General features: G+C 41.1%; 1 protein-coding gene across 1 annotated transcript; it reads right to left on the minus strand.

Moving 5' to 3' along the window:
* Positions 1 to 1,875: 1,875 nt before the first annotated feature.
* On the minus strand, positions 1,876 to 11,616 carry fbxl16 (F-box and leucine-rich repeat protein 16). Its single transcript, XM_088358643.1, has 7 exons — positions 11,193 to 11,616; positions 7,516 to 8,230; positions 6,629 to 6,871; positions 6,280 to 6,545; positions 4,975 to 5,059; positions 4,838 to 4,901; positions 1,876 to 4,371 (listed from the first exon to the last, which is right to left on the minus strand). The coding sequence occupies exons 2-7, from the start codon at positions 8,221 to 8,223 to the stop codon at positions 4,223 to 4,225; spliced, it is 1,515 nt and encodes a 504-aa protein (XP_088214769.1). The 5' UTR covers positions 8,224 to 8,230; positions 11,193 to 11,616; the 3' UTR covers positions 1,876 to 4,222.

Genomic DNA, 11,616 nt, shown 5'->3' on the forward strand with positions numbered 1-11,616 from the left:
GTGTGCAGACGAGCGTGTGTCTCTTGATGAGTGGCGCTCATGTTTTGGAGAAGGATAAGCCATATGCTTTGGGATTCCTGCTCAACATACAAGTTAAGGACTAAGTGATGAAAAAAAATACAACATATATAGGTACATATATACAGCCATGGAAAAAAATAAGGGAAAATTTATGTTTTTATCAACTACTTGGTCATATAAATAAATGAAAAATGCCTAGACGCATAGTTATATATACACAGGCACACACATTTATTTGTACAATAATTGTTTGCCCAATTTTTTTAAATTTAATTGTTTTTTTGGAAAGCAGTCCAGGAATCAAATTGATTCAGCTTCCTGAGTTGTTTTGCACAAAAACATGGGTCAAATTAACCCAGTTAACTAAGTGCAATTTTTGACCCAAATTGAGTTGTTTTTTCAACCCAGCAATTTTTAGGGCGTATATAAAATTAATATAATTTGGACATTTAAAAACCTGTCCTCTACTGTCCTCTAGCGGTTACGTCTGAGTACAGCCGTGTTACGTCACCTGATTTTAGAGAACCTGTTTTTGTTTTTTCCCCTCTTGAGTTTAGTGTCATTTTTTATTTTTTAACTCAGAAAGGTGGTGTCAGCCAATAGAGGCGTCAGTGTCCCCTTCCAATTGGTGAAAAATGATGATGGCTGTAGATTGTGTCCAAGACACTTTGTATATTTTATTTTTAGAGCTATTTGTATATTTTATTTTTAAAGCCATTTTGAAGCCATAGCATAGCATGATTGCTGCTTCATGAGTGCTTCAAGAAGCTTCAGCTACCTGTCACTATGTCAATAGGTAAGTCAATAAGTCCCCTTCCATTGGTGAACAATTATGATGGCTGTAGATTGTGTCTAAGAAATTTATTTTATTTTATTTTATTTTTAGAGCCATAGCATGATGGCTGCTTCTTGATAGAATGCTTCAGTACTTCAAGAAACCTCAGCTGGCTGTCACTATGTCTATAGGTAAGTTAACAATTAGCCAATATTACAAAAAAAGCTAAATACCAAGAAAGTACACACAATGCGTTATTATTTTTATTATCAGTAAACGGTCTATATTTATTTGACTGTTGAAATTTGTGCCGTACAAGGGTTGTAACAAAATGGTGACAGATGTATACAAAGACTGTAGACAGCAGTAGAATTGACACTTACAGTTGTCTGTTTGTTTGAAAATGTTTCTTATCTAATGTACCGTGGACTTCGATTTGAAATGCCTGACTGTACATATATATTTATGATATGTAAACTTGCACTTGAACCTATGGAAGCTCATTACAGACAATGTTGTGTCCAGGAATATGAACTGTACTACAATATTTGCTTGTATTTTTATGACATAAAAACAAAGGTTATATCATATACTGTATATATATTTACAATTCATGTTTAAACATTTTCTGCTAGGACTTTACTTACAATATTATATTTAAATTTGTCACTCCCGGTCATTTGCTTATAAGACATGGGAAAATGACCTTTATCAATCTGATGATCAATCAAAATGATGAAAGCGTTTTGGTTGTGTGTATAGAATATGATAGACATATTAAGATTAAATCAAAATCATAACACCAAATAGATAACAGTTATTAAAATCCTTTGATAAATGTCCTGTCATACTAATGATGACATGATAAACACACATCACAAATTAGTTCTGGTCAAGATTTAAAAAATTGTTGTCATTAATAAGCTTCCATAGAATTCATTTTGCATGACCAAATCATAAATTTTGCCCTTAATTATTTAATAGTAGTATAGTGTAAACATTTGTTAGCCATAACAAAGGTAAATATCAGACACTTTTTTTTTTTTCTGCCACATTCAAGACAGTGATGACAGTGAATGTTAGCACTAGGTCAAATATTTATTTTACGGGTTGAAATGCCGGATGGGGAAATGAAATCTAAAACAGCAATCATCGCAAATTTGAAGCAATGTCTCTCAATAAATAAACCATATAGGTGAGACCCAAATTAATTTAAATAAATAGATAAATAAATATGTACAATGAACAGATGAAGGGACAGCCTTCTTGAAATATAGAAGCAGAGCAACTAAAAACATGCATCGTCCGCCCCTGTACAGTCCACGTATGAGGCAAAGCAGCAACGCATGGTGCTGCAGATTTATTTGGCACAACCTAACACTGACTTTTACCGAGCCAGTCCTTCCAGTTGGCAGTAAGCACGTCGGATGACACATTACAAGCGAAAAAAAAAAAAAAAAAGTAGCAGTGTGGCTCACTGTCAGGCATCTTAAATCTCCTCGTAATATCAAACCAATGCTATAAAAATAAATATTCCCTTTGAAATGCTTTTATTTTCTAGGAACAATATTTTTCAGTCGGACAAATTACCAGATGCCTTTTAATGGTTTTCCTGGATTACCAACTTGTTGCATTGGAGCAGTTTTTCAAGGTATGTACTGTTTTTTGCAGATTTTTTTTCTTCAAGGACTGTTTAATTCCACTCCCACTCGTGTTCTCAATAATGTTTTATTTGTAGAATATGAATTAAAGAGACAAAATCCACCCGTTTTTGAATAATCACAGCTCACCAGTTTTCTGAAGTTAAGCCGTGATTGGTTGTGACCTGAGACCTGTGATGTCATTTTCACTCGACAGCAAGTGGCTTTTATAATGTATTCAAATTGTATGGTACTTATTACACATTTAATTTTTTGAGAGCAGGCTAGAACTAATCTATTTCTATTTTCCAATCTATTTTGGGGATTCATTGTGTGTTCACTCTTTGGTTGTGGTTTGTCTGAACTCAGTCATTCACAATTTTTGACTCCAAACTATAACATAAAAGGCATCTGTAAATTTGTCTTTAACTCTGGTTTAAGCTAATTTACTACATTTGTGAGTTTCAATGTTGTTTTATTATCTTGACCATGACTAGTTCTTGATATTTTCAGGGATATGCCTTAAGAGCATGTCGTCTTAAAATTTGCCGGGTAATTTGTGAGTGAGCCCGCTGACAGACCAGCACCCCAAAACAAAAAAACAAAAAATCCTCCTCGACGGAGTTAATAAATACTGTATTGAAATCCCCTGACTTTACATAAAGTTATCTGACCCTGCGGGGGGGTCCACAATTCATGTTCACCTCTTGAAACACACACTTGCAAATAGAAAGACTAAACCATCAATGTGTTTCAACCACAATTTGAAGTGAAGTTCCAAAATTCAACATCCCTTCACTCCAGAAATACTTTTGTCATCCGACTGAAACATTTCAAGGCAGCCAACAGCCTTGCAAGCGTGAAACCTTTCAAGGCAAAAAGCACTTAACCGTCAGTAAAATTTCTCCAGCAAAAAAGTAAACCTCTTTCTTCACTCTTCCACTGCTTCTCCGACTAACTTTTAAAGACACAAAAGCGATAGTGTACAACAGCGTCTCCTCTAGAACTAGAATTTCACCGTTTTGCGAAAAAAGAAAAAGTGAGGAAATGTGAAACAAGTCAGTCGAGCGTGCAAGTCCAACAAAAATGACAAACGATGTAAACAGTTGTTTTGCAAATGTTTCATGAAAAAAAACAGGTGGTGGTATCCCCCCCCCTCCAAAAAAAAAGGAACCTATGGAATCATGACACACACATCACACGCACAAAGAGGGAGGAAAAAAGAGAAGTTCCATCCGAGACGTCGGATTTCATCACCGGCTGGTTTGTGTCTGAACACTGAAGCTTGGAGGAAAAAAAAAAATGACTATTTTACATAGTGATGAAAAAAAATCTGTTAGTACTCATGTTTTTGTTTCACTGACCACATACACTGTGTGAGTGTGGTTAAAGTGTATAATAAGCACATGTGTGAGTTCCACCAAAACAGGAACACAAAAAGTCCGTATTTGTGTTTTTCTAATACCACTTTGTCACAGCTGCAATCAGCTGCATCCAAGTTTATTGTCTGAAACCTCCTTCCAAAACGAAATTGATGGCCAGACAAGACGTCATAGCAAGCCGTGGTATCTCCTTCGCCGAACGAACCCCATCCGGTCGTGGAGCGCCCGGTTGTCTTCCCCTCCTGCCAAAACTCAATGGGGTGTGGAAGAAGATGGGCGGGTGGGGTGGAGGTGCCAGGAGATGAGGAGCAATGTTCTGTATCCTGGCTGGCATTTGACCAGAGTGAGGAAGAGTAACGAGGCGGAAGTATTGCGGTTGGTTGCCCAGGGTGGGATGGTGGGTTTTATTCGATAACCATGCAGCGCGGCAGGTGTTGCGAGTAGTAATTGAAGAGCTCGGCGGTGGCTCCCGGGCAGTTGGTCAGCTCCAGCTCCTCCAGATCCTGCAGCTGAATGAGGCCTGATAGGCCGGTGGTGGTCAGTAGGGGGCAACCTAGAGGAGGGACACTCATTGGTTTAAATCTGGCGACTTCAAATGCTCAACATTTGCCAGCTCACTTATTTTGTTAAGATGCACATTTTTGCTTAAAGTAGGCAAAAAGTAGTGCTTTGGTACCATCACCTTTTTTGGGGTATCAATTACTAACAAATGTTCTCTATTCATGGTGGAGTTCAATTTTGGTCCCTGGTGACTAGTGAAAGTTTAGTTTATAATCAGCAGGAATATTTCCAAGATTATTATTTTTTTATTGCTTAAACGTGGCCGCTAGGTGGCGGTGTGGGTACAGTGTTTTTAATAGTGGTCATTGCGTGCCATTCATAAATTCCAAACGTCATATGGGACCACCATGAAGTGATGACGCAGCCATGTATATTATCCATCATCCAAACCGAGAGTTCATTCATAATTCACAGAAATATCTGATCATATTCAAACCAGAACTCCGAACAAAGCATACCTGCTAGAGAGAGTAGACGAAGGCTCCTCATTCCAAACAAATGCTGCAGACCAAAATCCTGCACCTGAGTGTGTCACACACAAAAATTGCATGGAATAATGAACAGTAACTCAAACGTTGTGTGTATATTTTGTTACCTGACAACACCAGCGCAGATAGAGGCTCCGCAATGATGACATTGTGGACAAATAGCCCAGACCTGTGTCGGTGATCCGTACACACCTAAAAAGAAAGCACATTCCACTTCAGTTTATTATGCACAAAAATTCAATCAATTCATTTGTGGTTAGATTTTATGGCTCAATCTGCTTGAGTAAAAGCTCAAAATTCACAGCTAGGAAAACAACCCAGAATCCCAGACTCCAAATGTGAGCGTGAATGGTTGTTTGTCTACAATTAGCTGGTGAACAGTCCAAGCGTGTACGAGGCCTCTCACCCAAAGTCCGATTGTATAGGCTTCAGCTCACCCGTGGCCCAAATGAGGTCAAGCCGTATAGAAATGGGACAGATGGTTAGATGTTTACAACTTGCAGTTTTGCTCTCCCTTTTGTTCAAACCGAATTGCCAGATAATGTTCCTTAAATGTTCGATTTATCCACGGAATGTACATTTGATGAGTCTAGCCTTTTTCAGCGGGGCTCAGCAGAATACCGACGGCACCAGTACAAAGCTCTGCTCTCACTGGGATATTTTGCCCTTCAACCACTTCCCGGCTTCAGCGCTGTGTGTTATAATGACAAGAATCTGTAGGGACTATTGTGGTGTTATATTGTCCTCTTTGTGTGTGTGCGTGTGTCTACTATCTACTGGAAGTATGAGTTAGTCACTCAATTATAAAAGGCCATTGGGCTGGACATAATGCATAATAGCTTCTACATATATTAATTAGTCACCCATGTAAACGAAATAAAACGAGGAGTGGGAAAGCTTTTACTATTTCAATTCGACTGTATATTGCGACTAAAATGCTTTATAAGAAGACTTTAATTATACAAGCAGTTTCTTGCCTATTGTTGCCATTACAATTGTGATAATAAATACATATTAATTGTACAAAGAAATGTAGCTAAGTAGGTGCAAAGTAAAATGGGTTGTTTTCTTGAAATTAATATTTCTGGCACCGCTGGGCTGAAGAAAAATAACCCCGCTGTGCAATAAATGTCCGCCTACTTGCATGTCACATGGAACGAAAAAAAAAAATTATTCAAGAAATGCCAATTATTACAGTGGGAGGATGAATAAGTGTTTGCAATGTATTGTGTCAGGTTTAATTTTTAATTTTTTTTAAATTTATTGGCTAATCACCCAGGGATATGTTTTGTCGTTGGATCTCAATGTTTACATAACTAATCAATTCAAGTCAAATATTTCTCTTGATAGAAATATGACTATAAATTCTAACATTGACGCATTTTTCGTCATTACAAATCACACAAACTGACCTGTCAAGGACTAGTTCCTCCAATTTATGCAAGTCACAAGCAATGTACTCCAGGGCCATGTCAGTGATTCGGGGGCACCATGACAAGTCCAAGCTGCGGAGCTTCCGCAGGTTCTCCGCCACTAGCTCCACACCGTCGTCAGTGATTTTGGAGCAGCCGGAAAGGCTGAGTGCCGTCAAGTTGGGAAGGCTGTGCACCATATTTACCACGCCGTGATTGGTGATCTCCCAACACGAGTGAAGCCGCAGAGTGTGGGTGGTGTAGCCCTACACAAGCCAGGAGAAGCTGGTTAGATCATGTGATAGAAATTATTATGGGAGGATTTTAGGGTGTCAATTTTCAACCCCACCTGTTTGGCAGTGAAGTAGGCCATGGCTGTGTCAGTCACATGATAGGCCTGCAGGCTCAGCTCCGATAGGTTGGGTAGGAGCTGTGAGATGGCAGCGATGGCGTCATCCGCGACATTGATGCAGTCGCTGACACTGAGTGATGTTAAGCGGGCGTTTAGACTGGACCACAGGCCAGCTTCCGTGAAGTCGTTGCACCCTGACAGCTCCAGATGCATCAGACCCTGCATCTGCTCCAACATCACCTGCAGTACAAATGCCGCATATAATTGGGATGCAATATAAAAGTTTTTAAAGATGCTGTAAATATACTCGGTTGGTGTTAGTGTCCGTTTAAGGCACGATCAATCGGTAATGCAAAAACAGCAAATACGCGATGTAAACTGTAGATCATGCAGGCAACAGTTCCAGCGTTCACCATGGCAACCATCCACTCATCCCAGAATAGCCTAGCAGCTATGAAAAGCCATGTGTGAAAGATTCAGAAGCTTCTGTTCATGGCAATGGAATTATTTTATTATTATGTCAGTTTGTGCTAGCTTGTTATTTGGACTAGCTAATACCATTAATGAATTTCAACTTACTTACCGCTAATGTATTATTTCTGAGAAATGCACTGATTTGTTCTGGACAAATCAATAAAAGTATTAATTTGTGACATTTTGATGTCAAGGAACTACGTTGAAGCGACTTGAGAAATTTCATTTCGACTAATTTGCGCTTTGCTGCCATGTTGTAGAATCTTGGAGTGAGGTGAGGAGTTCCTTGCACAATCTTGTGACATTTATGGACGAATATAAAAACTTTTGGGGGTGCCAATTGATTGATTTTAAAACACTGTACTTTTCAAATCAGACAAATTGGGATTCTCAAAGCCAGAATGACTCACCTCTAATCCCGCGTCGGTGATGGTGGACCTCTTGAGGCTGACTGAACGTACACCCTTCTTGGAGAGGGGGTAGTTATCGATGAACTCACAAATGTCCAGGTCTGACACACCCACTAAGCAAAAAGACTGGAATCCACGTAGGGCGAAGGCCTGAAGACTGACAAACTCCTTGTCTCCGTTGGGCAAGAGGGTATAAAGCTCCTTGGCGTGCAATATGGGTGTGACGCCTTCCCAGAACTTGGGCTGATACAGCACCTTACGCCATGTCTTGCATACCTGCGCCAGCACGCACTTTTCAGCTGTGGTGAAGTACCAGAGTAGTCGATTTAACAGCTTCTCATCCAAGACAAGCTGGCGCTCCAGCAGGATGGGTTTGGGTAGAGTGAGCGGGGGTAGTTGGCGGAGGGACGACTTGAGACCTACGAGCTGCTTCCCGGGTTCCAGGTCGCAACCGAGAATGGAGGCCGCTGAATGCGGCATGACCGTGTTGTCCAAGTGGTGGTGGTGGTGGTAGGGATGGGAGGACGGTGGAGGAGGCAGTATGGAGGGAACCGAGGAGGACTGGCACAGGCGGTTCTTGGCGGCAGGGGTGCCCTTGGTGATACTGGCACTGCCCAGACCGTTGGGCTGGCTGGGGGGCAGCTTCACCATGCCGTTGCGAGTCACGCAGGGAGACTTCAGCTCACTGGGGGTGGACATGTTCAACATTGGGAACCTGGGGAGAAAGACACAGATGGAATATTAAAATCAGACAAAACTAGAATAGCACCTAGTAGTAGGGATGCACCGAAAATGTCATCACTGGAAATTTTAGGACAAAAATGGCTCAAAGCTTTTGGTTGTTGGTCAAAATCAGTGATTTATTTTTAATTTTTTTAATTGTATTTATTTATTTAAAGTTTTTGTGTTTTTCAGCCTTAGTTTACTCATTTTCAATTTTTATTGAATCCCAGGGTTATTATAAAAATCACCTCATCAAAATCTGACTTTTCCTAGTCAACAACACGGAACTGTATTAGAATATCATCAACAGTGATTTATTCCAAATATCTTCACACGTAGTTTGAATATGTTTCTGGGCGTGTGATGGATGCCATGTTAACATGACAACACCTGAGAGTGTTAAATGATCCATGGCCTCATCTTGCCTGTTGTCTCTGATGCCGCCCGCCACTGTGTCAGCAAGAGCAGCAGCAGCAGCAGCAGCAGCAGCAGATCAGTTATGTAAGAGCCATGCTTTAGGGCTTCACACACAACAGCATCACTCAGCCCTATTCTGCCACAATAACCGAGTCTGCATAAACACATGCTACATGTACATGTCTAAATTCACGCTATCAATTCCTTAACATGAGCCCTTTTTGACCTTTTAAGAAATCTCTTAGCAGATGGAGCCTTGCTCTATCTCAGCTGCAGCATCACCAGGTTCCTCCATTACATAATACAACAATTCTTTCTGCTAGACCGACTACAGTCAGCACTATGTAAAATGAACTGCCATCACAAATTATGAAAATAGCTATAATTCAATATACACCTAAAAAAAAAACAATTGCTTTATTATTTAAATGGGTGTGCTTCATAAATTTTGATTAAATGTAATACTAAATTTAGTCTAAGAATGTCGAAAGTAGTTTTTCAGCATGGAAAAAAAAACTTTGGCTACGTTGCACTTTAGAATGAGGCAACAGGTTTGTCTCCCCTGATGAATCACTCTGGCCGCTCTCGACACTATCACCGTGTTTATCCCATCGAGAACGGAGTTACCTAAACAACTCTTCCTTTCCAGCTCAGTGGCACTGCCAGTGATGTGTGCTTGGTTCCCCGCAAAAGGGTCTCAGTCAGTTAAGAGGAGAAGTCAACCCAGGCTGTGAAGTGGAACTGTATGAATAACTCATTTTCCATCTCGCTTCCATGATTCAGCCAGCCAAATTCAGCACCTCTATAATCAACATTTCTGTCCGTGTTATTCATCGAGCGCCAAGATCTAATCATCAGATCACGTGATTCATTTTTCATCGGATCCAGAGAATCCTAAAATATAAATTTGGGTCATAATGTAAACTGGGAATAGAAGAACATTGTACTGTAGGTCAGTCATTGTTTTTCATGCCATCCATGGAACTCTTAAATATTTGGAATCGCGGAAATTGCCTCCTATCACCAACGATTTATAATCTCAGTCTGGGCGAATTGTAAACAAACATATGATTGGATTTCTCCTCTGTAAAACACAGCCATGCCGGCATCTATTAAATCTAATATTCCTACTGCGCTCATCGGGGCCATTCATCTGTGTAAAGCGATAATATAAAAAGTGTAAAAATATGTGATGCCCAGTAATGAACGGAGCTGAAGAAAATGTGCGAAGCTTGTGTAGTTATACAAAGTCAATACAGTCACTCTCACAGCAGCCTCTCTGCTTGTGTAATCACATTAAAAATACAGTGAACAGTCATGGAGCCTTGATGCACTGCATTTGAAGAAAACATTTACAGTTTACACAATCTGATTTGAAATCATTTCCTGAATCCTTAACAACCTTAGCCATCCATGCATCCATCCATGATGGAATAAAAATATAAATAAATTTGGAAGTGCATATTTTGTTTTGCTGCGAAGAAGGTTGACTTCCTTCCTGTAGCACGAACATGGCATAATGCTCATTGATCCACCCGAAAGGGGATACTGGACATGAAGCAACACATGCTTGCTAATCTTCTTTCTTATAAGCCAGAAACCATTGATTGAAAATCAAGTTCAAAATATCCTATATCACAAAAAGACTTTATACTTTTACAATATATAGTACTCTTCACTGATCATTTGTGTTTTATCAATATTGGATCTCCACTTGTAGGTAATTCACGGTGATTTATAAAAACAAAAACAAATTGCATTGAAAATGTTCGCAGCCAATTTAGTGTAGGTGGCTCCAAGGAATTTGCATCCCAACCGAGCACAGGAGGAGGACATTAATTAGACAGTGGCTACACACTACTTTGTTGATGTCAACAAAAGCTGATTAGACCTTTTGACTGCAGCTAGCCTTTAATGCAAAGTTACTCTTGTTGACTAGTCCTCCAGGCTTTAATGAGGGATTTAGAAGGATTTAGACTTGATGAGTGGATGTAATGCTGATAATGCTATTCAAGTGCATCCCTCGACATGGTCAGGCATGGTCTATCCATTAGTTCCTATACGGATTGCTCAATACTGACTGTAAATATCCAACATGTTGTTTCTTAGCTACTTGAGTGAAAACAGACCCATCCACTGAATATGGATGCTCTCCCAAAACCAGTCAATCAAAACTGGAAAGCACATTGCACAAAATGACAACCAAACGCAGTTACGTCACTCACAGACGCTGACGTCACTGTGTTCGTTAATAAGCCGCAGCTCGATGCGGCTGATCACCTTCGTCTCCCCGAGACGCACAAAGAGGCTGGACCACCTAGTACCGTGCACCGAACTGTCCCCGTTCCGTTCCCTAGACCCTTGCGCGCGCTCATCCATCTTGGGGGGAGCGGGAGGACCGCAGTGTGGAGCGTGGATGCTGCTGCTGCTGCTGCTCTCAGCAAGCGCAGCTTCACCCATCACGGCCAGTGCGGCCGCACGCACGCACGCACCCACGCACGCACACCCGCCACTGTGCATCCACTATCCCCGCTTACCTCTCAAATGTCTATTCATTCAGTCGTCTTTTAATCCATTTTCCGCACGGTTCCTCTCGATGACGTTTCTCCTGGTAAATCGGCGAAACAAATGATGATCAGGAGGCCGCCCTGCCCGCTATTTCCTATCGTGAGGCCAGCAATGCACCCACGGATCCCATCGACACGACGGAGGAGCAGCCGGCTGGTCCAAATACGAAGCGCGTTCACACGCAGGTGGAGAAGCGATGAGAATCCTTTTTCCCCTCTACGACGCGATTGAAGGTGAACGACGGGGCGCCTGTGTTGTGTTTTCGATCGTCCTCCGGCACAACACTAGCAGCGCTCGCGTAATTTCTCCCCCAAACACACGCACGCATGCACATGCACGCACACGCGCAGAGCGGCACGGCTCCGTGTCATTTAAAGAGATAGGATGGGGCAG

This window comes from Syngnathus floridae, chromosome 17 (assembly GCF_059516105.1).
Source record: "Syngnathus floridae isolate MCC-2025c chromosome 17, RoL_Sflo_1.0, whole genome shotgun sequence".
In the NCBI taxonomy this organism is placed as follows: Eukaryota; Metazoa; Chordata; class Actinopteri; order Syngnathiformes; family Syngnathidae; genus Syngnathus; species Syngnathus floridae.